This window comes from Acomys russatus, chromosome 29 (genome assembly GCF_903995435.1).
Source record: "Acomys russatus chromosome 29, mAcoRus1.1, whole genome shotgun sequence".
Classification (NCBI taxonomy): Eukaryota; Metazoa; Chordata; class Mammalia; order Rodentia; family Muridae; genus Acomys; species Acomys russatus.
The window spans coordinates 13,125,837-13,152,998 of NC_067165.1; the positions used below are offsets into that span (position 1 = coordinate 13,125,837).

General features: G+C 50.8%; 2 protein-coding genes and 1 pseudogene across 5 annotated transcripts in view; 1 reads left to right on the plus strand and 2 right to left on the minus strand.

The window, feature by feature from the left end:
* The first annotated feature begins 716 nt into the window (after positions 1-716).
* Tmem53 (transmembrane protein 53) lies at positions 717-17,091 on the plus strand. Of its 2 annotated transcripts, none has more exons than XM_051171638.1 (3): positions 717-857; positions 12,567-12,688; positions 16,208-17,088. In XM_051171638.1, the coding sequence occupies exons 1-3, from the start codon at positions 797-799 to the stop codon at positions 16,859-16,861; spliced, it is 837 nt and encodes a 278-aa protein (XP_051027595.1). In that variant the 5' UTR covers positions 717-796; the 3' UTR covers positions 16,862-17,088. The 2 variants fall into 2 exon arrangements, with proteins under 2 accessions (XP_051027595.1, XP_051027596.1); XM_051171639.1 differs by having other exon boundaries at positions 727-886; positions 16,208-17,091.
* Positions 10,488-10,795, minus strand: LOC127211636 (transcription elongation factor A protein-like 9; annotated as a pseudogene).
* A 2,632-nt stretch (positions 17,092-19,723) lies between the features above and the next one.
* Positions 19,724-27,162, minus strand: part of Rnf220 (ring finger protein 220) — a 224,940-nt gene continuing 217,501 nt past the window's right edge. For all 3 annotated transcript variants that reach the window (XM_051170930.1, XM_051170928.1, XM_051170929.1), the window contains 7 exons: positions 26,433-26,529; positions 26,174-26,260; positions 26,012-26,067; positions 25,800-25,878; positions 21,532-21,640; positions 21,329-21,403; positions 19,724-20,622 (listed from right to left, as the gene is read on the minus strand). In XM_051170930.1, the coding sequence (XP_051026887.1) occupies positions 20,551-20,622; positions 21,329-21,403; positions 21,532-21,640; positions 25,800-25,878; positions 26,012-26,067; positions 26,174-26,260; positions 26,433-26,529 (575 nt within the window). In that variant the 3' untranslated portion in view covers positions 19,724-20,550. The remainder of the gene's footprint in view (positions 20,623-21,328; positions 21,404-21,531; positions 21,641-25,799; positions 25,879-26,011; positions 26,068-26,173; positions 26,261-26,432; positions 26,530-27,162) is intronic.

Genomic DNA, 27,162 nt, shown 5'->3' on the forward strand with positions numbered 1-27,162 from the left:
CATTTGTTTGTTTGTTTGTTTTGTTTTTCGAGACAGGGTCTCACTACGTAGCTCTGGAACTCGCTCTGTAGACCAAGCTGGACTAAAACTAGCAGAGACCCACCTGCTCCCCATCTGCCTCCCCAGTGCTGATGTGTGCACCACTATGCCCGGCTCAGTACCTATTTACTAAATGCAAGACACCTGTACTCGTCTAAACTACTGGGACTCATCCTTGAAAGGGGATTTCTTAAATGATTACCTGAAGACCCCCTCCCAGCCAGGCAGCCAGTCTCAACCCCACAGGTGGAAGGACCGGTTGGCACGCGCCTCCTTACGCTGTTTTGTTCGTTTTTCTGCCTCCGGCCTGGGGACTGTGGCTGGTGACGGAGGTAGTTGTAGTTAGAGGTGCCAAGTTCATGTTTTCTACCAGGTACGAGAAGGCAAAATTCTGCGATGCCCACTAGAGACCCACAGTACTTCAACTCTCCCACTGACTCTTACCTTCACTAGGGACGCTCCAAAAGCTCTGCCCCGCTGACCAATACTTGATCCAGATCAAGAGAGTCAGCCAATTGCTGCGGCCCAAAGACAGGAGGGGCGTGGCGTGGTTGCTAGGGCTGGGCTACAGGGTGCCCCTGGAGGCTCGGAGAGACTCCGTGGTTGCTAGGCAGGGAGGTCACAGAGCGCGACTCGGTGATTGGGCAACGCCGGGCGTGGGCGGGGAGGGGGCGTGGCCCGGCGGCGTCCGGCCCTGGCGAGGTGAAACTGCTGGAGTTCCGGCGGGAGGCCCGTGCTGACGGCCCGCACCTTCACCATGGCCTCGGCCGAGCTGGATTACAGCATCGAGATCCCGGATCAGCCCTGCTGGAGCCAGAGTATGGAGACGGGTTGGGGAGGTGGCCAGGTAGCGACGCCCCGCCCGTACTGCGGCCCCGCCCCCCAGCGGCCCGCCCCCTCCGGGGTCCCGCTGCGCTGGATGGAGCTTGCGGGGCTTGCAGAGCCCCGCCCCCCGCGCCCCGCCCCCGCAGCCGACAGACGGTCTTTCTGTTCCCTGGCAGGTTCTCGAGGCCCGCGTTCTGCTTCCCTTTGTAACTGGAGGCCCCTCGAGGCTCACTCTAGTTCTTTTGTTTTGGATCGGGCTTCCCACTTCCCGCCCCTCATCTGCAAGTGTGGCTAGGCCCACCCTTCATTTTTCTAGAACGATTGGAGTCCTGGCGGGGAGCCTCTAGTCCTCAGAAAAGCCCAGGGACACAGCCAGCCTTGTCCTCTCCTTCTCCCTTCTCCTTGGCAGTAGTTAACAGAATGATCTGTTAGGCGGGGCTTGAACTCTGTCGAAATCCTGTCTCTTCCCTTTGGTAATTGGATGACGTTGGGTGAACTTTCAACTCCGAATTTTAGTCGTTCCCCCCCTCCCCGCCCCCCGCAGCAAAAATAAGGAAAAATTGCTGGTTGCACAACTGAGATTATTTGTAAAGGACTTGGCATACGTCCTGATGGAAGCGGGTTTAGTTGCTGGCATTTAGAATTGACATTGTCTAGCCCCTGCAGCCGTAATCGTTGAAGTGGATGTGCGGGAGGCTTTTCTAAGAGTCGTGGCTTATAGAGCGGTGTAAGCTGTCGGACAGACCAGAGAATGGAAAGTTGTTCCCTCTGGAAACTGGCAGAAGAGGCTTGGGGTCCAGGTGGTGCTCGGCTGCTTTGGTCGGTTTGTAACACCGTTTCCAGCCCACTGCCCCTCACTTGTCCATCTCTTCCTAAAGCTTCGTTAGGGTTGCTTCCTCCAAAAGCCTTCCCCAGCCCCTCAGTCCGCCTGTGTGTTCCCCGCTTACAGTCTAGGATGGGGCAGCAGTCTCTCATCTCCCAAAGCACACATGCTAATGCTGCCACTGTCTGTTTCCCCCTAGAGCTGGGTCATTGGCCTTATAGATATGAAAGGACTTTGCCGAGTTTTGACGTTAGCGTGAGATGCAGGCAGTTACTGTTGCTGTCCTTGCAGAGCCATCACCTGCACTGTCTTTTGTGTGGCCAGGAGGTTAGGGATTCTCTATACACCCAGGGGGATGGACACAGGCCTATTTATTTATTTTGGCCGGACTGGGGCATTGAACTCAGGGCCTCATGGGTGCCAAGACAAGTGCTTTGCCACTATGATGTGCTCAGCCCTCATTACAGTTTATTACGTATCTATTTATTTGTGTGTGTGCGTGTACACCATAGTGTATGTGCACAGGTGAGAGGACAGTTGGTGGCCTTGTGGGGCTGGAGCTCTGACTCAGGTCATGTGGTCGCCCACTGAGGGCTTTTACCTGTTGAGCCATCTCAGTAGCTCAGCCCTCCCCTATGACACTCTCTCTTGTTCTCTGCTCTGGCCTTGGACTTGCTCTATAGCCCAAGTAAACAAATACTGTTTAACCTTTCCCAGTCGCTAGAATTCCAGGCATGTGCCATTGGCACTGGCTTTGACAGATGATGATAATACTTATTATTTTATTATTGAAACAGGATCTCTCTATGCAGTTCTGGCTGTCCTGGAATTCGCTATGTTGACCAGGCTGGTCTCCAACTCACAAAGATCTGCCCGCCTCTGCCTCCCAGGTGCTGGGATTAAAGGTGCCATTCCTTCTCCTGGCTTTAGCAGAGTATTGAATCTTTTTGTTGTTGTTTTGTTTTTGTTTTTGTTTTTTGAAACAGGGTTTCTCTGTGTAGCCTTGGCTGTCCTGACTCACTTTGTAGACCAGGCTGACCTTTAACTCGCAGAGATCCGCCCGCCTCTGCCTCCCGAGTGGTGGGATTAAAGGTGTGTGCCATCACCACCTGGCTGAATCTTTTTTTTTTTTTTTTTTTTTTTTGGTTTTTTTGAGACAGGGTTTCTCTGTGTAGCCTTGACTGTCCTGGACTCGCTTTAGTAGACCAGGCTGGCCTCGAACTCACAGAGATCCATCTGCCTCTGCCTCCTGAGTGCTGGGATTAAAGGTGTGCACCACCACTGCCTGGCCCGAGTATTGAATCTTTCCGAGCCACGTATTTCTCCTGTGTCAGATAGAAATAACAACCCTCTAAGATCGCAAAGGTCAATAGAGAAAATGCTGGACCTGTGTGCCCAGAACTGAGTGGCTGTTCTGTCCACGCATCTCCTCCCCTGCGCTTCCTGTTGTTGCTTTAGGAAGCTTTAGAACTGGAGGCTACTCCGCGTCCCTGTGCAGGACCTTGTGTTGCTGGCAGGATGCTTTCTCTGGACTCCTGGGCCTATGGCATGAATTGTTAGAAAGCACTTCCTGTTCTTGAACCACATTGTCCTTTATGTTCTTTCAGCATTTGGTTTTGGTTGTTGGTGCCTCAAATGGTTCGTGTATAGGCGCCCTGCAGAGAGCTGCGGTTTTCTGGAGGGAGGGGATGTGGAAGCAGGTGGCTTCACAATTACGTGGATACTATCTAGAAAGTAAGCCCTCTTCCTCTCCAAGGCACAGCTTTGCTGCTTCCTTGACTCTTTGCGCCAAGAGGAAGTACCTCCAGGGCACATGGTTGTTTCTTCTGCTTCCCCCTCAAGGTGCATGCCCCAGAGGTAAGCTGGAGGTCAAGGAATGTTTCCCTAACAGGAACCCTAACAGGGCGGGCGTGCTGTAGTCTCTGGAGCCTCTGGCTTCTCCTCGGCAGGCTGGCCTGGCTGCCCAGAATGACTGTCATTGGAAGGCACGGGGCAGAGATTCCCTTTCCTTTGTGGTTGCTGTTTACTGAGGAAGTGTGCAGGATGGTCACCCATACTTAGTTTTTGGGAATTGCCTCCTGCCTCCCCTGAGTAGGAAATCAAAGCCACAGAGCGTTCCTCAGTGAGTTGACAGCGAAGTGAGCAGCCCGTGCTAACTGTGGGGCAGTGAGTGGGCTGGAGTCATTCGGCCCTGAGCTTTGGTGGGCAGATTGGGCAGACTGTCTTCCAACAGCATACTGGCCCTACAGAATTCATAGACAATTTCAAAACAGGGCGCTCGCTCTCTCTCTTTCTTTCTCTCTCTCTCTCTCTCTCTCTCTCTCTCTCTCTCTCTCTCTCTCTCTGTCTCTCTCTAACAGGAAGCCTCAAGGCAATCACTACGGGTGACTTGGGGGCTTTCAGACTTTCTGAGTCTTCTCTTTTGTCTGTGACTGGGAGGGTCAAACTACCTAGATCTAGCCGATGGACAGGACATTCTCCACTGTTGAGTGGAGATTGGGGACTGACTTTCACACGAACTCTGGTGCCTCATTTTTGACCACATCTCCTTGAGAGGACCTGGTGGCACTCAGAGGAAGGATAGCAGCCTACCAAGAAGAGACTTGATACCCTATGAGCATATACAGGGGGAGGAGGTCCCTCTCAGGAACAGATATAGGAGAGGGGAGTAGGGGGAAAGCAGGAGGGAGAGAGGAATGGGAGGATACAAGGGATGGGCTAACAATTGAGATGTAATATGAATAAATTAATAAAATATTAAAAAAAAAAGACACGTAGCCAGCCATATCTTGAAGTTCAAGAAGCCTTTGCTGGCATCAGGGAACTGTGCTGGGTCCCCACCATCAGAAGGGGCCTGTGTTGAGGGAGTAGTTTCCAGAGGGCTGTCAGGTCCGTGATGAACAGCAGATAGCGCCAAAGTAAAGGCCCTGGAGGAGAACCGGGAAGGGAGTGGCTGCAGGGAGCAGGAGCCTAAGGGAGGTTGTAGCAAACTTTGGATAGAGGAGAGTCAAGAACCTCAAGAGGTGGCCAGGTATAAAGGCATATGGTGACAATCCTAGCACAGGTGAGGCTGAGGCAGGAGGATTGCAATTTCAAGGTTAGTTTGAGCAAGACCCTGTCTCAAAAGAAAAAGGAAAAAAAGAAAGGAAAGAAAGAAAGAAGCAAGAAGGGACAGTTAATATTTGTTCCTCTTCTTACCTGTAGAACCTAAAAGCTGCTGTGCCTGCCACCTTCTTTCAAAGTGTTCTACTCATTTATTTAAAGACCACGGAACGTAGCCGGATGGCCCACGCCTTTAATCCCAGCACTCAGGAGGCAGAGGCAGGTGGATCTCTGAGTTTGAGGCCAGCCTGGTCTACAAATTGAGTTGTAGGACAGCCAGGGCTACACAGAGAAACAACAGAAACAACCTCTCCCCCAGCTGCCCCCACAAAAGCAAACCAAACAAACTCCTCCTCCCAAGGGCCTGCTGCATTGCCCGTGTTTGTTTCAGGCCTTGCATTGAAGTCTAGACCCAGTGTGCCCTTCACACGTGTCATCTTCTGCTGTTGACGATGCTGTGACCCACCCATACGCCAGCCCTCTGAGACCTCCTTTCATTGTATCTTCACTGGCACCCTGAGAGGAGGGGCACCCTGAGTCGTGGCAAACAGATGAGGGGGTGCATGTATGGAGCTTATGAGTGAGAACATTTTGGCTGGCTAAGGATGACCTGAGGAATGCAATGCCACAGCGAGAGCTGTACACGAAGGGAGTCTGCGGAAGTATCTTTATTCTAGCCTCAAACCCGGAGCAGCATCATGTCCAGTAGTAGGAGATTGGTCACCATAAATTATGAAAACATTCTACAGCTGCTGTGCAGCCACCGAGAATAATGCTGTAAAAATATATAAACTGACAGGGAGAGATGGTCACAATATATTGCTGGACGGAAGAAAGCAGGCACAAAGAGTTCCATTTATTTCATATTCATTTTCTACCTTTTCTACAGAGCGCATGCAGCAAGGTAATAGTCGTTTCACTTACTGAGCTCTTTGAGCCGGGTACACCGGCAAGCCTTCCATAGTCACAGTATTGGCCCCATTTCACAGACAGAGGAGCTGGGCATTGAAAGACTTTGTCTTCGGTCTGTTTCACCGTCACAGACACGGACAGACAGGACTCTGTACAGGGTGGGTTCTTAGATGGAATGCAATTCTACTATGTTATTTCAAAAATCTAAATTTAAAATAGTTTGGATTAAGTATGGGAGCAGTGAGACTCTAGAAAGGATTTCTGGAGAGCAGGGAGGACAGGAAGTCATTTTCTTGCGTGTGTTTTAAAAACACACAGGTTCCTCGTGTTTTGATTCCAGCTTCCCATTAAAACCAACCGGTGTCTGCGAGTCCTCTTTGTCTTCCCTACATGCCCCCGGGATGTACACAATCTAATTTATGCCTTAGTTTATGACTCGAACTGCTTGCTGTACAGCAGACATATTTGTAATTCTTGTGTTTCCAATGTCCTGTTTTCTCGACAGATGACAGGCAGCCCGGGAGACTGAGTTATTCTGTAGCCTGCCCAAGACGTGTCAGGGTAGAAAAAGAATGGTTCTTCATTCCCAAGGGTTTCTGGGTATCGCTGCCCACACTGGCCTGGTTGCTTTGAAATGGTATTGTAACTTTCCTTGCAAAATCGATACTCTCTGATTTGCAATCTGTGTTTTTGCAGGATCGCAGAGTCTTACATAGGATAGACAAGCTCTACCCCTGAGCTGCACCCCAGCTCCATATTTGTCTTAGAAGTCAAAAACTCATGGGGGAAAAAAAAACCCTGTAAGCCAGCTGCAGTGGTGTACAGCTGTAACCCCTCACTTGGGAGCAAAGGGCAGGAGGACCAGGGGTTCAAGGCATCCTCAGCTGTGCAGCAAGTTCAAGGCCATGAGACCCGGTCTCAAAAAAGAAATTGCCTCTAATTTCAGAAAGATTTACCATTAATATTGGATTTTTTTTTTTGCCATGTATAAGATGGTCATATGTACATTGAGGGGATATTCTTCTGTGATAGCACTTTGCAGCTTTTCCCGTTACTGTTTTTAAAAATGATATTGAGATGTAATTCATGGATCATAAAAGGTGTCTTTTTTAAATGTATAATCCATTGATTTTCAGTATATTCACATAAATTTGAAAACATCAATAGGATCCAATTCTGGAAATTTTCACACTGAGAAGGAAATCTTGGACTCATTAGTGGTTATTCCCTGCCCCACCTTCTAGCTGTTGACAAGCATGTCTGCCTTTATGTCTCTATTGATTTGCCTTTTCTGGCTATATCTAAGTGGAATCATATACTACCTGGCCTTTTAGGCTTAGCTCTTTCCACTTAGCATGGTGGGGTTTTTGTTGTTGTTGGTTTTTTGTTTTTGTTTGCTTGTTTTAGTTTTTTGAGACAGGGTTTCTCTGTATAGCCTTTATTGTCCTGGACTTCCTTTGTAGACCAGGCTGGACTCGAACTCACAGAGATCCACCTGCCTCTGCCTCCTGAGTGCTGAGATTAAAGGCATGGTGTTTTTTACTTATTATTTTTTTAATTTTAAAAATTTTGTGTGCATTAGTATGAAATTTTCAGATCCCTTGGGAATGGACTTACAGACAGGTGTGAGCTGCCATGTGGGTGCTGGGAATTGAACCTGGGCCCTTTGGAGGAGTAGACAGTGCTCTTAACCATTGAGCCATCTCTCCAGCCCCGTAGCATGGTGTTTTTTAAGGCTCATCTATACTTTAGGATGGGCAGTACTTTCTTTTTTTTGTGTGTGTGACTTAATAGTATTCCATTGTATGGATGTCCACTTTTCACATAGTGTGAATACTACTACTATGAATATCGAAATCCAAGTTTTTTGTGTGGACCATTGTTTTGAGTTCCTATGGGCATACCTTAGGGCTAGTTGTTGTTGTTTTGAGATAGTTAGGGTTACTGTTGCTGGGATGAAACGCCATGTTCAAAGCAATTTGGGGAGGAAAGGGTTTATTTGGCATAAGCTTCCAGGTCACTGCTCATCACTGAAGGAAGTCAGGACAGGAACTATAATTAGGGCAGGATCCTGGGGACCAGAGCTGATGCAGTGGCCATGGAGGGGTGCTGCTTACTGGCTTGCTCTGCCTGCTTCTTATAATACTCAGGACTACCAGCCCAGAGACGGCACCAGCCACAATGGGCTGGGCCCTCCCCCAGTGATCACTAGTTGAGAAAATGCCTTACAGCTAGGTCTCATGGAGGCGTTTTCTCAGTTGAGGTTCCCTCCTTTCAGGTGACTCTAGCTGGCGTCAAGTTGACATAAAACTAGCCAGCACAGTGTTGGTGTGCCTGACAGGCTGACTTAAAAGTTCGCTTGGCAGCTAGCCCACCTTGTGCTTGAACTCACAGGGCTCCTGCTTCCCCCTGGGGTTCTAGTATGTTTCAGTGCTGTGCGGAACCACCAAACTGTTGTCCACTGTGATTGTATCGTTTTCCCTTTTGACAGGAGTGTAAGAAGGCGTTGGTTCCTCCATGAGGGTGGGTGATCCTCTGCCTCTGTGGTTGTAGCTCTTCTCGTGAGCACAAAGTGGCTTCACTGTAGTTTTGACTTCTGTTTCCCTAATGACTACGGAGTTAAACGTCTTTCCGTGTACTTATCACCAGCGGTTGAGTACTTCTTGCTTTGTGGACGATGTTTGAGCGTCATGTCAGCATCCATGTAAAAGGCTGTGGATGGCTCCACACACGCTCGGGTAACCCCAGTGCTGGGGCAGCCCTGGGGACAGGAGGCTCACTTGCGATCTCTGGCTACCAGATTTGCTCTGGGTTCGGTGAGAGGCCATACCTCAAGGGAACAGGGTGTAGAGTGATGTAGCAGATGTCCTCTGGCTTCCATATGCGGTACCATAATCACGCCCGCACGCCCGCCAAGGGACTGTTCTTCTGCCCATTGCTCTGTCCTCTAGGGTCCCAAACCGAGGATGGCCTACTGTGTGCGGCCCAGATGGCTTATCACAGTCCTGCAGACCCTGCTCAAATCTCAGTGTGGAGACTCCTTTCCTGTGCTCTCGACGGGGCTGGCCTTGTTTTGCGGCCACTGGTGGACATGAAATCCAGTGGCTTGACCTCAGAGAAGCCATCTGGTGGGAATTGGTTGGTTAACCCGGCAACAGGCATTAGCCTGAGCTGCTTGGCCGACAAGATTGGACTGGTCCCCACCCGCATAGTTCGGGTCCTTCAGTGCTGTGCTGGCAGAAGACAGAGGATAGGGGCACTGTGACTGGAGTCCCCTAAGTTATTGGGGCCTGGAAGTGAAGGCAGGTGCCAGCAGGGGGCCGAGAGTCTGGCAGCTTCTGTTCCACCCGCAGGGCAGTTAATCTCTGAAGGCCAGAGTCACCTGCTACTGGAGAGCAGGGACATTGAACTTTTCAGTCACATTAATTTCCACAGGAAATTGTTGTCTTCCTTTTGTCCAAAGGTTAGTGATTTATATTTACCATCTTCTTAACTAGCCTTGAAATTTATTGTTGCCAGGTGACCCCAGCATCAATAAATTTCAGGTGTCGGCCGAGCATAGCCAAGTGGCTTGGTCCTTGGAAGGGTACGTACCGGCCCCCTTTAGAGGTCGGCTGTCCAGCTACAGTCCTTGTGCGAGTGCCCCACAGAGTCACCTACCTTTCAGGGGAAACAAGGTAGTGGGACATGGTTTTAGGGAGGCCTTTTCAGGAAGTCATGGTGCAGGCAGCTGGCTTGTGCGCCTAAGTACCTCACTGAAGGAGGCATGCTTCCAGCTATGGACAGGTCTGGCCTGCCTCATGGTGTTATGGGGGGGAAGGCGAGGGCAGGGGGGAGGCAGGAGGGGGGAAGAAGGCGCGTGGGGGGGTGGGGGGGTGGCGGGGGGGGGGGGGGCGGGGTTTAAATTTTGTAAACACAGGCTTCAGTCTTCTCTGGCCAGCACAGGGGGGAGTGGCCGGAGTCAGTCAGCCTCCTGCCCGCCACCTAAGTGGTTTTACCCAGTTTTGTGTGTGTGTGTGTGTTTGTTTGTTTTTGAGATTTTGTGGGGGGGGTATCTCATGTACCCGAGGCTGGCCTTGATCCTTGACTTTACTTTGTAGCTGAGGATATCCTGTTGCCTCCACCTCTGGAGAGCTAGGATCCTAGGTGTGCACCGCTGTGCTTAGTTTATGCTATGTGGTCCTGTGGATCTAACCCAGGTCCCAAACGTATGCTAGGCAAGCAAGTCCTCTGTCAGCTGAGCCCCAAGTCCTAAGCTCTTTCCCCTCCATCTATTTATAGATTAGAACAGAGGCTAGCAAAATTTTTATGTAAAGAGACTAATATTTTAGGCTTTGTGAGCGATTGATCGCTCTCTCTTTTTTTTTTTAAGTTATAAAACCTTAATTATTTTTAGCAAGAATAATGTATGTTCATTTTAGGAATATGACAAATACAAATAAGCAGAAGAAAAATCATTCATCTTTCACAAGTTTATATGTGCATATATGCAACATACAAAGGTACTCTTTCAAAATGATATTCTCCTATTATTTTGTAACTTTTCTCATTTTGTATCCCATCAGAAGCTCATTTTTTTTTCACAAACCAGTAAAGCTCTTTTATTAAAAGCTAGATTGATTCAAATATAATCAACAGTTAGATCCAGACAAGAAGAGATACATCTAAAACCACCAACAGCAACAGATTCAAAGTAGGAAGACGGGCAAAGATATATCAGGAAAACGCTAATAAAAAGAAAGCTATACAGCAATGGAATATCAGATTAAATAGAAACCGAGGCAAACTACATTAACTAGGGGTGTGGATGGCTTCTATTCGCTTTCCAACGCATCGCTGGGAGCTTGTTTCTCACTCTCCTTATCTCATCTCCTTCATCCACTCCTCAAACATATCTTCCCCGCTCAAATGCCTGTTGCGTAGCTCCTCCTTAAAATCCTGAAGAGACTGAATCAGCCTCTCCCTCAAAGTTTCTTCAGATTTCTCCTCCTCATCTGGCTCTCGCCCCTCCTCTGGCGTTTCCTCAGGCCTGGGCTCTCCCTCTGGCTTTGGCTCCTCGTTTTTTGGTCCTTCCATCTTCTGGCAGGCTTTCATCTTGTGTGTGCCTCTTTCTGCCTGTTCGTGAACGCAGTTAGCACAGGGATGGGTCTGGCTGCTTTCTTTTTGCTACTTATCTTAGCCTGAAGCGGTACAAAGAACAAACATGCAGAATTCAAGCAAGCTGTACCCCCCCCTTGGCTGGCCTTTCATGCCGCCGCCTGCAAGGCTACAGGGAGCCGGGTACCCACTCATCTGTGCTGTTTTTATCGCAGGTAGCCATAGACAATAGAGAACTTGGGTAAGAATAGCTATGTTACGATGTAACACGTTTATTTATTCATTTTGAGACAGGGTCTTATGTCACAAAGGCTAGTCTCAGATGCAGTGTGTAGGCAAAGGTGACCTGGAACTTCATTTCTGATTTACTTCCCAGATGCTGAGTTAATCAGGTGTGTGCTACCATGCTGGGTTTATAGTGCTGGGGACCAAACCTACACTTTTGCACATGCTAGGCCAACACTTTGCTGAATGAGCTATACCCTCAGAGCCCTGACAAAGCCCTGTGTGTATGCATGAGCCCCCGCATGCACAATCCAATCCTGTGCATTGAACTCACAACTTTATTCATGCCAGGCAAAGTGCTTGTCACTGATCTACAGTTCCAGACACCAAATGAGACTTTTTGTAAATTTACAGATATTTATTTATTTACTTATTTTTAGATAGGGTCTCTCTATGTACCTTTGACTGTCCTGGAACTTAGACCAAGCTAGCCTTGAAGATCCGTGAGTCTGTCTCCTGAGTGCCGAGCTACAGAGATTTAAATTTCATCTAATTTATTTTTTAAAGACTGTGGTTTTGCTATGTAGCCCAAGCAGTTCTCTAATACTCAGCCCACCTGCCTCTGCCTCCCAAGCGCTGGGATTAAAGGCTTGTGCCTTTGATTTTTTTTTCCTAGCTATTTAAAAATGTAAAATGTGGGGGCTGGACATGGTGGTACATACTTTTAATCTTAGCACTCAGGAGGCAGAAGCATGTGGATTTCTGTGAGCTTGAGGCCTGATCTACATAGTGAGTTCTAGGCCAGCTAGGGCTTATAGTAAGACCCTGGAGAGAGAGGGGGGGGAGAGAGAGAGAGAGAGAGAGAGAGAGAGAGAGAGAGAGAGAGAGAGAGAGAGAGAGAGAAGAGAAGAGGAGAGAGAGAATGCGCTTGGGCTTGAAGTAGCTTAGTGATAGAGCTCTGTGGGGCCCTCAGTTTGATTCCCAGCAATGTAAACAAAACAAAAGCCACTTAAAGCCACTCCTGGAGCTGTAGCAGTGGCTCATGGTAGTGTGCGCGCTGTGGAAGCAGGACACCCATCAGAATTGGGCAGGGCGGCACACAGCTGTCCCCCAGTGTCGACGGGCAGCAAAGCCAGGCGGGGCTTTTGGCTTTGTGTAGCCTTGGCTGTCCTGGACTCACACTTTGTAGACCAGGCTGGCCTCAAACTCACAGAGATCTGCCTGCCTCTGCCTCCCGAGTGCTGGGATTAAAGTCATGTGCTGCCACTGCCCGGCCTGTAGTTGTTTTTTAATGAAAGAAAACCAGTCTGCTTTAGCTCCTTGGTCAGGGTTCCCTGGGCTGGAAGGTGATATATCCTGAAAGGGCATTTGAGTTAATAAAATGTGGTGTCCTCATGTGGATTCATCCAGTCATGCTATGGTACCTCTCCACAGAGGCCTACAAACGGTAGTGGGCTGGAAGACAGGGACAGGAGCCCACAGCTCTAGACTGGCCAGAACTCCATTCTGCCTCTGGTGTTGACAGTCCCCACCTGTATTTCAGAGAACGACCCCAGCGAAGATGGGAAGGAGGCCAGGACACAACAGCCTGTGGTGATTCTCTTGGGCTGGGGTGGCTGCAGGGACAAGAACCTGGCCAAGTATAGCGCCATCTATCACAAAAGGGTGAGTACTGCAGGCAAGTGCTGGCCCAGGGGCGGGCCTCTGCTGCCCGGGGCTGCTTTGTGGGCAACTTTACGCTTGGTTGCTTCACTTTTGTGCTGGAGCAAAGGTTGACCACCCACGTGGCAGCCCTCAAGTGGTGCCAGAGATGGCTGTGAGGAGGACAGCGGACTCATGGGACTTTGGCAGGGTTATACTGTGCTCATGCGGTCGATTCAGCCAGTCCCCTCACCTGTCTCTTCTTCCCCCAAGGCCTTGATGTGTTCCCTAGTTTTGAAGTAAACCCAGACCCCATGTCCTGACCGCACCTCGTTGGATAGCAGGAGCCAGGGCAGAGTGCACTGGTGCCTAGTTTTCTTTTCTTTTTTCTCTCTTTCTTTCTTTCTTTCTTTTTTTTTTTTTTTTTTGGTTTTTCAAGACAGGGTCTCTCTGTGAAGCCTTGGCTGTCCTGGACTTGCTTTGTAGACCAGGCTGGCCTCGAACTCACATCAATACACCTGCCTCTGCCTCCTGAGTGCTGGGATTAAAGGCGTGCACCACCACGCCCGGCTTGGTGGTGCCTGATTTTCTAGCCTCTCTCCCTCTCTGACTAGGGGTGTTTAGACACTGACAGTGTCCTTCCCGTTCCCATGCCGAGAATCCGAGAGTCTTCTAGAGAAGAGTCTCACTCCCGAGGCTGCTCTGAACTCTGGATGAGAGGTTGTGGTGACCTGCAAGACCCCAGGAGGGCCTGAGTACATTGTGGAAAACCGCCCTCTACATGTTTGCCCAGACCTCCTGGAAGTAGCCTTCAGAAGCTGTGACAAAGTGCACATGGTTAAGGGGACACCTGGAGACTTACGTGGGCTTATGAAGCTAGGTTTGCCATTAAGAAAGACCTTTGCTGCTGGGCGGTGGTAGTGCACGCCTTTAATCCCAGCACTCGGGGAGGCAGAGGCAGGTGGATCACTGTGAGTTAGAGGTCAACTAGGGATACACAGAGAAACCCTGTCTTCAAAAACAAAAAAACAAAAACAAAAACAAAAAGAAAGAAAAAACAAAAAACAACCCCCCCAAAAAAAACCCAAAAACAAACAAACAAAAAAACCCAAACAAACAAACAAAACCAAACAACCCCCCCCAAAAAAAAAGAAAAGAAAAGGGAAAGAAAGGAAGGAAGAGGGAAAACCTGCTCACACTGCAGAAAGAGGGAAGGGAAGATTGGAGGTGCTGGGACTGGAAGCCTGAGGTATGTTTGGGGGGCAGGGGTTGGTGACTAGGGTGCAGAGCAGCGTGGGGCAGAGCAGGTGATGGATTCTGGAGCTAGGAGGGGGAAGAATGGTAGGGTACCAGTAGCTCAAGAGTGGGATCAGGAATCCCCCAGGGCCACACCAGGTGCAGGCTGTGCACTTTCTGGGTAAAGAGGTGTGTTTTTGAGACACGAACAAAAGAGAATCCATAGGTTCTAGGGCAATGAAACACTACGAGTGTGAGGAGATAGTAAAAAGAGTTTAGGGGAGCCAGGAGGAACCCAGACTTAATGAAGAGATTTCTACAGGAAAAGGGGAGTGGAAAAAAAGAAGAAAAGAAAGAGAGAAAGCAAGCAGGCAGGCCCGCCCACAGTGCAGGGGAGGGGAGGGAGGACCGGACAAGCGCACTCAGGAGGACATGCTAGTTCATAGGAGCCTGTACAGGAGGTCGGCTTTTGCAGAGAGTGAAGTCTTATGTGGCCAGAAGGTGTGAGGAAGAAAATGGGTGGAAGTCCCAGGGAAAACAGGAGCTGAGGTCACAGGGATAGCGACAGTGTCTCTGAGAGGAAGGGTTGCCTTTACCTCTGGCAAAGAGGACAAGGTGAAGAAAAAGTTTTCCAGTCTAAAACGCGTTTTTTTGTTTTTTGTTTTTGACAGAAAAAAGCAGTATCCTATTCTCCCATCTAGAGGATGCTTCTGTGTAGACTGTAGGGTGTGTGTGTCCATCTAGAGGATGCTCCTGTGTAGACTGTAGGGTGTGTGTGTGTCCATCTAGGTTTCTCTGTGTACTTTTGTCGAGATATGATCTAGGATTTACAGTGTGAAGCCTTGCTTTTTTTTTTTTTAAGACCATGAACTCCACCTTGTCATGTTAATAAGTTTTATTGCGTGCAGTTTACAATCCATGACTGGCTACCCAACTCACATGTCCCCAAAGCATCTTTTACAGCAGATATATCCAGCCCCAGAGTCCCATCCAGGCTTGTACACTGCAGCTAATTCTTTTGTTCCTCAGGCTTCTATGTCCTTTCTTGTGACTTTCGGCTTACTGAGGGGAACATGCGTAAGAGTGTATAACGCCACCTGCTGCTGGGGGAAGAGGAAGAGGGGCTAAAAGCTGCTATGGGGCGTGGCCATTTGGGAGTGTGGGTGGCCTTCAGCAGCCCTCTTCAGAGCTTTAGTGCCTGTGTGGCTGGACACCCAGGGGTCTGTGGCTGCTGACCGTGGCTGGCCTTTCCTGTGTGGCCGTGGGTCATCTGAGAGCTGTGCCCACACGTCTCCCCTTGATCCTGTGAGGATTTACTTCCTGTCACAGGCTGTTCTTGTCACTTGAGATTTCTCTGTGTAGCCCTGGCTGTCCTGGACTCACTTTGTAGACCAGGCTGGCTTCCAACTCACAGAGATCCGCCTGCCTCTGTCTCCTGAGCCCTGAGATTTCAGGCATGTGCCTGCCACCAGCTGAGATACATTTTCTTTTTTAAACTTCTACTATAACCTTTGAGGCAGGTCCCAGTTATAGATAGGGACACAGACAGAAAAAGAAGTAAATTACTCTTTGTCCAGACAGTTAGTGTACACACAGGCAGTGCCCATGTGGAAGCTGAAAGGGAGCTTGGGCACAGATTTTAGGATTTAAGAACAGTATTTTGTCTCTCTCTCTCCCTTCCTCCCTCTCTCTTTCTATCCCTCTCTCTCTGGTTTGGAATTTCAAGACGAATGTGATAAGTGATCCTAAGTCCAGGAACCAGGTAATTAAAGGTTAACCTCCCAAATCCAGACAGTGTGGCCTCTGTTTTTGGGGCCCTGTCACAGGGAAGGGACAAGACTGCGAGGCAGAGCTGGCTCAGCTGCGCCCTCTGGTGGTCAAGGCTGATGGGCTTGCGTGCCGTCTCTCGGGCTCATGGCGGTGCCTACTGGTGTGCAGGAGGTAAGGGCAGGGCTTAGCAGCTACAGCATGGTGTAGCCAAGCCCCCTGGCCTTAACCACGCAAAAAGGACAGCCATAAAGGGAACTAGAGTGAAGACATTTTCTTCTGGTCAAATCAGATGTCTCTAAAACGTGCCCTCAGCTCCAGGCTTCAGATACCATCCCTGGCTAGAGAGGCACGGACTGCATGAAGCAGGGAATCCTAAGCCAGGGCTTGAGCGCACTTCCTGGGACGCACCTATACCTGCAGCTGGCGAGCTAGCTACAACAGAACTCCGTGGACAGGAGAGCTCCCGGCTCTTTCGGCGAACCCGTGCCCATCATCCCACCTTATCCGGGACTGACCTTGCCCCTCTTGTGTCTCCAGGGCTGCATTGTGATCCGCTACACGGCCCCCTGGCACATGGTCTTCTTCTCCGAGTCCTTGGGCATCCCCTCCCTTCGCGTGCCGGCCCAGAAGCTTCTCGAACTCCTCTTTGACTATGAGATTGAGCGGGAGCCTCTGCTCTTCCACGTCTTCAGCAATGGGGGCGTCATGCTCTACCGCTATGTGCTGGAGCTCCTCCAGAGCCATCAGCGTTTCCGCCATCTGCACGTGGTGGGCACCATCTTTGACAGTGGTCCTGGCGATAGCAACCTGGTAGGGGCCCTGAGGGCCCTGGCAACCATCCTGGAGCGCCGGCCCGCTGTGCTGCGCCTGTTGCTCCTGGTGGCGTTTGCCCTGGTGATAATCCTGTTCCACTTCCTGCTTGCTCCATTCACTGCCCTCTTCCACACGCACTTCTACGACAGGCTTCAGGACTCAGGTTCCCGCTGGCCTGAGCTCTACTTGTACTCCAGAGCTGATCAGGTGGTCTCAGCCGGGGATGTGGAACGTATGGTAGAGGCACGCCTGGCTCACCAGGTCCTGGTACGCTCAGTGGACTTTGTGTCCTCCGCACATGTCAGCCACCTCCGTGACTACCCTACTTACTATACAAGTCTGTGTGTTGACTTCATGCATAATTGTGTTCAGTGCTGAGGTCCTGCTCCAGAAATAAACGCTGACACCTTCAACCCACCCACATCTGTCCTAGGGAACTTCTGGCATGGCTGCTCCCCCCAGTCCTGGGGTGGGAGTGCCAGGGCAGGTTTCTATGGGGTAGCCTTGTAGTTATTTGGACAAATGCGATAGAATACTGGTTCTTATGGTGTTTGGGCTGTAAAGGGTTAACACTGTGTGTGTGTGTGTGTGTGTGTGTGTGTGTGTGTGTGTGTGTGTGTGTGTGTGTGGTGCTTGCTTGCTTGCTTATTTTGGGAGGCTAAACGCCAGAGTCTTGGAAAAAATGTACGGGCCGAGGAGATAGCTGAGTTGGTAGAATGCTGCCTGTACAATCATGAGTTCTATCCCCGCACTCACTCGGGAGCCAGAGGCAGGCAGATCTCTGAGTTCAATAGGTATACCTGCACACATATGAGCACACACCTAGGTTGTGGTAAGAACCCTTAACATGGGATCTGTTCTCTTTACAGATTCCAGATGTCCAGTCAGTGACCCCGATGACGATGATGATGATATTGGTTTTTCGAGACACGGTTTCTCTATGTAGCCTTGGCTGTCCTGGACTTGCTTTGTAGACCAGGCTGGCCTCGAACTCACAGCGATCCTCCTGCCTCTGCCTCCCAAATGCTGGGATTACTGGCATGCACCCCTGCCCCTGGCTGTGACCCCGATTACTAACTGTGGGTGCACAGTACCTGTGTGTAGTGCTTGTCCAACAGTCTCTACTCAGTTACTTGGCATGATCTAGAACTTCATCATCTTGGACAACTGAAGTGGTTTTGCTTTGCTTTTGGTTTTCAAGACTGAGTCTTTCAGTGTAGCCTTGGCTGTCCTGGAACTTACAAACTAGACAAGGCTGGCCTTGAACTCACAGATCCGCCTGCCTCTGCCTCCTGAGTGCTGGGATTAAAGGTGTGCATCAGCACCTGGGTGTGTGTGTGTGTGTGTGTGTGTGTGTGTGTGTGTGTGTGTGTGTGTTGTAGCCCAGGCTGCCTCAGTCTCACTATTTAACTGAGGATGACTTTGAGCTCCTGATCTTCCTGTCTCTACTTCCCAGGGACCAGGATTGCAGGCACGGGCCACCATGCCTGGCTTAATGTTGGTGTCTTGAATAGAAGGTGCTGAGGAGTAGCAAGAGGGAGGCTGGGGAGCAGGCCTGTAACCTCTCTCTGGAAGGACAAGCTCCACAATGTAAAGCACTGTTGTCACCTGGCCTGTCACTGTCACTCAGAGCGGCTGTCTCTGACCTTGTGCTCTGGGAATCTGATGCAGACACCAGATGTCGTCTGAAGATTTGGGTACTTGGGACCCACCTGGTGCCACACTACTTTGTTAGGGAACCAGTGAATCTGAGGGATTTGATGGCTGTGTATTTATTTAAGGGACAGGCTAAGTGGGGAGCAGAAAGGCTGCATGTTCACCAGGAGGGAGGGTGTGTTAACCCTGATAGCTTCAAGCTGAAAACACCACCTCCATTTCCTCAGATAGTTCTACTTAGTCCCCTCCAGGAAAGACAGCGGCACCACCTACTGCACAGCATCACAGCTGCACAATTCTGGACACAGTATGTTAGGTATTCAATAAATACATTTGTTTGAATGAACTTTCTGTGATCGAGGGACTTGAGTTTGAGAGAACTTTCAAAGTTTGACAAGCAGCTTGTCCTCCTAATGTTCTCTGGGTGATAGGTCCTCAAGTTTCCAGAGGCCAGTCTACAGGGCATCAAACCTTTGGGGCCTCTGCCTTTCCTGAATCCTTGGAGATGTGGGTACATTCCTAGCCATGGCCAACAGGTGGCAGTGTTGCCTGCACCATGAGACAGCATGCTTTGTGGCATGGCCTCACTGTGTTAAATGTGCCCTATTAGAGTGTATGGCCCCTGGGGTGGGGGTAAAGCAGCTGGCCAGGACCCAGAGTCTAAGGCAGAGAAAGGGGAGAATAGAGACATGAAAGAAGTCTGGTCACCACAAACTGACCACTGAAGTGTATTAACTCTTCCCAGGCCTCATCAGGGCTGCTTCACCTCACAGTGGAAGCCATGTCATCTTGATTTCAAGCCCTAGGAGCTATGCTCGGGGTTATCTAGTGACACCAAGCAGGGCATAAGGGCCCATGAAGGGTCTTGCTGGGTTCCAACAAGGTCTCACAAAGAGGCAGGGGCTGCCAACTGATTTCTGTAGTTCTGTGGGCACCCAGAAGTGGGTAGCTAAGGCAAGGATTTGAGGTGGGAGGTGAAGCAGGCTGTGGAAATGTGTCAGGAAGTTTGGGTCCTGGCTCTTGAGCCTGAGCAAGCATCTTTTTCTCATGACATTTCTCTGGTGAGGGTTCACGGGGGCTGTGGAGCTAACTAGGTGTTCTCTGCAGTCCTGGCTGCCTAACAGCGTTCCTTTACTTGAAGGTCTCTTTACTTGAGGATCTATGTAGGAATTACAGCCGGCTACAGAGGACCGCGAAGGAGAGTAGAAGCAGGGAAACTCAGCTGGTGCCCCATGCATATTTCAGGGGACTGAGACTCAGGGCTTGTTTGTCTTGTCTGTAGCCGCTTCTGCCCTAGGTTGGGGGATAGATCTTGTGCCCTCTCTGTACCCCAAGCTCTGACCCCGCTTGTGATTAATGAGCTGACGATTCTACATCGATAAGGAATTAACCTAGAGCCCCTAACCATCAATAGCCAGGAGCCCAGATCCTCAGCCCCACCCCCACACACCTGCTGGGATGCTCCCAGGCACCCACATCGCCCCTGCATGGCTTCACACACCAGTTCATGCTGCACAGAATGACCCTCTTAACTGCCTCAAGTCACCACCTTCCCATGAGCCCCTTTCACACACAGACAGCAGCTGGTTTATACTGGTTTAATCCATGTCAAATGTAGTTTACAAAGGGAAAGGACAAGTACCTTTGTATAGAATATACAGACACGGCATCACACCATAGGGCCCACAGGAGAGGCAGGGACAGCACTTGCCCAGGGAGCAGCACTTCTCAACAGCAGGCTGGGCAGCCAGGTACCCTCAGCAGCCCAACCATTCCTGCTCGGTCCCATTTTCACCCTACCCCAGCTCCTCATAATGAGCCCCATGAGCTAAGACTAAGGAGAGGATCATATCCCTCGGGGCACATGCCCCATGTCTGGGAGAAGAAATATACACCACTGAACACCGAGCACATGGGAGAGGGAAGGGACGCCATGGGGAGGGAAAGGCAGGCACCTTAGAGGTGGCTGGGCCGAGCCCCCAGCCAGCCCTGAAGGCAGCACTGCTTCCAGGAGTCATTAAAAAAAGAAGAAAATCATACAACCAAAGCGGAGGTGGGAAAGGGCAAAGTGTCCCGTTTATACACAACATTGTAAACATACACAGTCTATATTACATGTGCTTCAGCCTGGTGTTTGCATGTCTGTCAGTCAGTCTAAGGGATGGATCTCAGGAGCCTTGCCCTGCTACTCCCCAACCCACCTTCCTGCCCCACCCTGGAAACAGCCAAAAGAGGCACGGTCCCCAAGTTCAGAAGGGGCAAGCAGGCAGGGCTGTTCCACTGTGGCTCCAGAGTCCTCTATGTGTGTTTGGGTGTGTATGTGCATGTATGTACATGGTGAACCTGTGTGCAAGTATGTACAAAGGGAGAGGGGATCACTCTCCGAGGCAAGAGCTGCCTGGACGGCTGGTTCACAAGTAGATCCTCCGCAGGTCTCCGGGCGCTGTGATGGTGTTGCACTGAGGACAGAGCTTCTTGGCGCCCTGGAGAGAGAAGGGGACTCCCTTACACACAGCAGGGTCCTGTGTCTGTGCACTTGAGCACTGGGCCTGTAGCCGTGTCTCTGCACCAGTCTGTGCTGGGATCTCATTCTGTCAGCCAGGCTAGGGATGCATGGGCTGCCTCTGAGCAGGCAGACATGCTCCTGTGTTGGGGAGACGCCAGGATCAAACCGCCTGGCCAGCCCCACAGCAGGAGCCCCGGTAATGAGAACAAGGCTGGGTCCAGCTGTGGCTGCCTCGGCCCTAACGAGATTACACGCGGCCTTTGATCAGGACACAGAGCCCACGTCCGGGCCTTTTATTGCTGTCTCCGGGCGACATTTTAATGGCTGCGCCCGAGCTAAGAACAGGGCAAGAGCAGAAGGAGCTTAGTAATGGGAGGGGGAGGGGCAGAGGCCCTGGTCTGGCTTACCCACCACCAGCCTCTTTCTGACCTGGGCTCTCACCAATACCTGTGCTGTGTTGGGGCGTACTTGGGGTGGGAAGAAGGGAGCATGCCGTGAGTGCATGGAGGGGAGAACTGAATAAACCCAAAGTGAGGGTGCAGACAATGTCGTCAACTGGGGGGTGAAGTCCTGAACTTCAGGATCCTCCTTGCCTCCCCCAAGCAGGTGCGATCACAGATGTGAACATCTGGACAATGCCTCTAACAGCTGCCCACCCACTCCTCAGTTTCATGCCACCTCACCAGAGTCCGCAGCCAGCACTCTTCACAGTGCACATGCCAACACTGGATCGACGTCAGGGGCATCGAATATGAGTCCTAGGGCATAGAAGGGGTTGCTGAAGTAGGCTCACCCTCTGAGAGCCCAGAGATAGCGGAGACCCTTCCTAAGCCACGAGGGGCACCGATACCTGACCAAGAGCGTTTCTTGGTTCCTTCGTACTCACCATGCAGATGAGGCATTTGTATCGGTCCCCCCGAGATAGCTGCCGTTCAAGCTCTCTGACCCGAGCCTTCAGGGCCTCAAATGTGGTTACAGCTGAATCTTCAGTGATTCTGTAAAGATGATGCACGGCGGGGTAGCAAGGTGGTACCTTCGGCCCAGAACCACACAGAGAACCCCAACATCTCCACCTGCCAACTGCTCCCCACAGCGCTAGACTTGGTTCCCCTGCAAGTCCACCAGATCAATGGCAACCACCAGCAACCCCTTCCTCACCTCAGCTTCCAGAGTTGTCGCGTCTTCCTAGTGTTCTGCAATCTCCACTCCTGCTCTTACCACACATTACCACGTGGTGGTCCTTATGGGTTTGTCTTGTTTTTTGTTTTTAAATGGTTTCCCCAGATATGCTAGCACATGCCTTTAATCCCAGCACTTGGAAGGCATAAGCAGACAGACCTCTCTGAGTTTTGAGGTCTGGTCTACAAAGGGAGTTCTAGGCTAGCCAGGGCTACACAGAGACCTTGTCTCAACATTAGCCAAACAAAAAGTCTCATGTAGCCCAGGCTGGCCTCAAGCCCTCTATATAACTGAGAATAACCTTGAAATTTAAAAATTAATCTTGAAAGTAATATTTATTAAGAAAAAAATTTTGGGGAGTGGATATGGTGGCACACACCTTTAATCCCAGCACTTGGGAGGCAGGTGGATCTCTGTGAGTTCCAGGCCAGCCTGGTCTATCGGGCTAGTTCCAGGCCAGCCAGGGCTATACAGAGAAACTGTCTCCAAAAAAAAAAAAAAATCAAAACAAAATTTAATTTTATGTGCATGGGTGTTGTGCCTGTGGAGGCCAGAAGAGGGCATCAGGTCCTAGGAGCTGGAGTTACAGAGGGTGTGAGCTGCCATGTAGGTGCTGGGAGCTGAACCTGAGTCCTCCTCTGGTGGAACAGCCAGTACTCTTAAATTGTTGGGCCACCTCTGGCCCCTTTATATTTTTTAAATTAAGATACAAAGTATGAAATTTCATTGTGGCATTTTTTTTTTTCCTGAGACAGGGTTTCTCTGTGTATCCTTGGCTGCCCTGGACTTGCCTTTTTTTTTCTGAGACAGGGTTTCTCTGTGTATCCTTGGCTGTCCTGGACTTGCTTTGTAGACCAGGCTGGCCTCGAACTCAGAGATCCGCCTGCCTCTGCCTCCTGAGTGCTGGGATTACAGGCATGCGCCACCATGCCTGGCTTTCACTGTGACATTTTAAAAGTACTTCCTGCTCTTCCTTCTTAGTGCTGGGATTATATCCAGGACTTTTAACATGCTATGAAAGCATTCTACCAACTGAGCTCCACTCCCATCCCCTCATCCTTACATTTCTAAGGATCACTTTATTAATCTAAACGCAGCAAGGCCAAGTTCCCTGAAGGTGGAGGCTCACTTGCCAAAAACAAAAAACAGAAAAACCCAAAAAAAACATTGCTAATGACTACTCACTAGTGGTACAAGTTCTACGTGGGGCATGTGAGCATGAGAGAACATTTGCCAGTCCAACGGTCAGGGAGAAGCCGAGAGATGTGGGGCCTAACTGTTCTAGGTAGTCTTAAGCCTGTGATCTACGAATGAAACACAAACCAGGCAGCACAGGGAACACTTGGTTAGGATCCCTCCTACCCCTCTGAAAAGCAACAGCACCAAGCAACACAGCAGAAAGAGCTGCTTCCGGGAGCAGAACAGACAATGGTCCTGGGGCGTGCCTTAGGGAAGGACAGCACTGGACACACAGCCAAGACTTAATAAGTACTATTAACTGCCGGGGACTTTTTACCCAGGAACTGTGAGAAGACACTCATTTTACATGTAAAGAGAGAGGTAACCCTGCCCAGACTGAGCCCACGGTGCTTTCAAGGAGAGAACAGTAGAAAGAAAGGCTAAGCAGCCCATGTGCCCATGCAGGCTGGGAGCAAGAACGAGAGAAAGGAGCCACCTCAGCCAGCAGCAGGAGCTAGTCATGAGCCCCTGGGGGTAGGGGTGGGACATGACAGAACCGGTGGGGAGGGAGTGGAGGCTTCAGGGGGACCTGCACAGTAATGGGATGGGTGTGCACAGCATTCTGGAGGAAGGGGGCTATTCCCATGGGGGACAACTGTTCACAAAGCTGCAGAACTTACAGGTGGTCTGTGACTACTGGACACAATGCCAGAGGGACTATAGAGTGTGTCATGGGAACATATTTATTGTCTCATGTTTTGAGATTATGTATCTCAGCCTAACCTCAAATTTAGTATGTAGTTTAGGTTAGCCCCAAACCAATGGTCCTTTCTCAGCCCCCGGAGTGTGGGGATTACAGGAATGCACTACCATGCCCAGCTGGTAGGAGTAACATTTAATGCACAACAAATTTCAGTCTCTATTTTCTTCGCTTAGGATATCAACATCAATGCAGAATGTGACTCCCTGGTGGCCACACACGATGGGCCCATAATTATCTACCCCACGTCTCCAGGGACACTGAAAAGGCTCGGGCCAGTTCCTTTTCATGGTGGCAGGACCCCTGGAGCTCCTTGCTCACTCTCAAGACTCTGGGAAGTCTTCACTCTCCTCCTTCTCATTAGCACCCACACAGCTGGTTACTTTGGCATTTTGCTCAATGCTGTATGTACCATCCCTGTGTGGATTGTTGGTAAATCTTCAACATAGCTGGGAAGCCATGCTGTCCCAGCTTTCTCTCCAAGGACCACACTCTAAGGTTAGCCCCAAGAACTCCAAAGCCACAGAGGGCTGCAATGAACTGCTCAGTACATACAGTACCTCTGATCCTCCTGGCACAGCACCGAGGCTGGCACGACTGGGAACTTTTTCTGAACCCCTTTAGTGCATGGATATTGTGGGCAGATTCCTGAACGAAGCCCCTGCACCCTTCTTTTCCCCTTCCATGGGTATAAAATGGACCTAGGGCTGGAACCTGTATTTGTGAACTGGGATGTCATGGGGACTGAAGAGCATCAACCCTGCTGGATCTAGGCCCAATGGAGATCTCTGTAGAGCAGCAGTTCCATCCCACCTTGTCCTAGAGTGCCCCACCCACTGGAGCCTGTGCTCACACAGGTGGGACAGAAAAGCTGACTTCTCTCAGCCTTGGGTGGGTAGCACCTTCATGGATGGCCACTGGCTCTGGCCCCTGCCTCCCCCTCGGGCGCCATCCTTGATTAATGATCTTGTCTTTCTGATTTATGAGCAGCCCCTCCAGAAGAGGGTGGGCACCCCTTACAGCCCCGCCCGCCCTGCTCAGCTGGAGTAGGAGAGAATTATTAAATAAACATCCATACGTCACCCCCCCTCCCTAAGCTGGTTGCACCGAATCCGTATGGCCCGCTCCGGCGCTGACACGGAGCAGCTGCGGTGATTCATGGGCAGCCGGGCCCTGCGCTGCGGCCCATACATCATGCCAGCAGCACTTGCGGCCCCGGCCGAGATAAACTGATCAAGCACAACGGGCTGGAATGAATTTATGACAACACAAAATGGAGGGAAACAAATGGGAGGTGACCCAGGCCACCGACCCAGCCCTGCACTGGCCTGCAAGCCACTCTTCTGGCAGGATGCAAGATGGAACACCGGCCTTAGAATGAAGAGGCTACCTTTTAACCCCAGGCAACCTATCCTCCAGCTGGAGGGAGGGGTAGGTTCAGAGAGACATCAGTGCCCAACGGTAGCCACCCCAGGCAGCCCAGACTGGACAAGTGCACCTGCTGTGGCCAGTACTGGTCTTTCTCAGGCTTCTGGAAAGGTAGCAGGATGGCCAGCTGATATCAAATCCATGGTACTGTCCAGCAGCCCTGGCTAAAACAACAATGCGTCTCCTTTTCCTCTGCTGGAGAACCCTGGCCAAAAATTCCTAGTGGAAGTGATGAGACCCAATGCTCCTGCCTAAAACCTCCTGCAAGCGCTACCCGGGACAAGAAAAATGAAACCAATTTAGCTCCCGATTAAGAAACAGAAACTGGAGATGAATCAAGTGCACTGGCTGGGCTGGGTGGCCATACATCACCTCCCACGGGCGGGGGCAGCTACAGCGGGCAGGGAAGGACTGTTCCTCTCCACCACAGCTCCTAGGGCCATGGCCCAGTGATCAATTCAGAGAGTCATGCTTAGCACCAGCTTGGCTCCACTGCCGGCCGTGTGCCCAGGGCAGGAGGACTGAGCTGTACTCAGAGCACCAGAAGCACTGGCAGCAGGCCTTCCTGCTTGCAGCAAAGGGCCCCTTTCCCGGCCAGCCATACTTACTTCTCAATATCACTGTTCTTGCAGGTCTTCTGCATGGCCTCCTGCTTGCTGCCTTCGCCATTGCTGGTGGATGGCATCTCTGTAGGGACAAAAGTTCAACTCATACTCTGGCTAAATGAGCAGCACAGTTGGTGTCTGCGATGGAGGCAGTCGCTGTCATCTAAAGATGTCCTCTCCTCACTTCAATGCTACTAATCTGGGTCAGGACTTACCATCACTGGCCCATTTAGAGAACTCGGGTGTGATGCGGGTGCTTGGGGGGCCGCCACTAAAGGAAAGGAAGGAGAAAGAACTAAGTGAGGCCAGCAGGACAGCTGCGCCTTGCCTCCAGGGATCCCTCCATACAGACTGCCCACGCCTTTGCCCACACTTGCTTTAGGACTGCGCCCCGGAGTGCCTCTCTCTCCTTGGCTTCGCCAGGTTCCTCTCCTGTGCAAGGGATGACATCGGCCTCCGTGTATCTGGCATGGTGGTCAAGGACAATAGATGCAAGGATGCAGTAGGACACAAGGGCTCTGACTCGTCAGGAGCACCCTGGTCCCCTGAAGCCGAGACTGGCTCCGGGAGTATGATCGTTTTAGAGGCAGCAGCTACTTGCTGCTGTTGGTCTGCCCCACTCTGCCCCAAGGATACTGCGGTTTCCCGTACTCCAGAGTGTCATCTCCATCTACATCCAGGTCGGCGTCACTGTCTGGGTTCTCTTTGCCGCTGCACATGACGAAGCCGGAGCCTGTGGGAAGCAGAGTGTAAGAAGGGCCAGGTGCCAAGGACTAGGCCAAGGGTGCCCTTCCAGCTGCTCCCAGGTAGCAGTTAGGTCCAAGACTAGACAGACATATGTACAGACAGACATTCAGGTATTTCCAACCCCTTCCTCTGTGTGTCCCTCTCTAGCCTTTAAATGTACTGCGTGTAGCTCCAGGCTGTCTCTGGTTTTAAACTGGCACATTCCCACACTATGTCAGGTTACTGTGACAGGCCTCCTATATACCTGTCTTCCAGTTCCAGAAGACAGAAAGGCAGAGAAACTCAGGTTCAAAAGGTCACCCCCAACTAGGGCCTGAGCTTCCCCATCTCACTGTCCAGCTAGAGATCCATCAGAGAGGAGAAAAGGCTGGCTCAGGCCAAGCAGTCAACATCCTGATTTGGGCCACCAGGTCCTTTGCCAGCAAAAACACCAGGCAGCTGTTCAAATATTTGGTGTCTGAAGCGCCTGACATTAATTATTCATCTCCACCTCACACAGCCCAGATTCCTGGACAAGTGTAGTGAGAAAGGGATTAGAAGAGGACAGACAAGGAGGATCGACATGTGCACCTGCCTCTCAGAGCAGTCACGAAGGCCCTGAGGCCAGTCGTCCCAGCCG

Excerpts from the sequence above, each read along its gene's own strand:
- Tmem53 (XM_051171638.1), top strand. The coding sequence starts at position 797 with ATGGCCTCGGCCGAGCTGGATTACAGCATCGAGATCCCGGATCAGCCC. Across the intron at positions 858-12,566 it reads TCAGCCCTGCTGGAGCCAGA|AGAACGACCCCAGCGAAGAT; the intron begins GTATGGAGACGG and ends CCTGTATTTCAG. Across the intron at positions 12,689-16,207 it reads GCGCCATCTATCACAAAAGG|GGCTGCATTGTGATCCGCTA; the intron begins GTGAGTACTGCA and ends TTGTGTCTCCAG.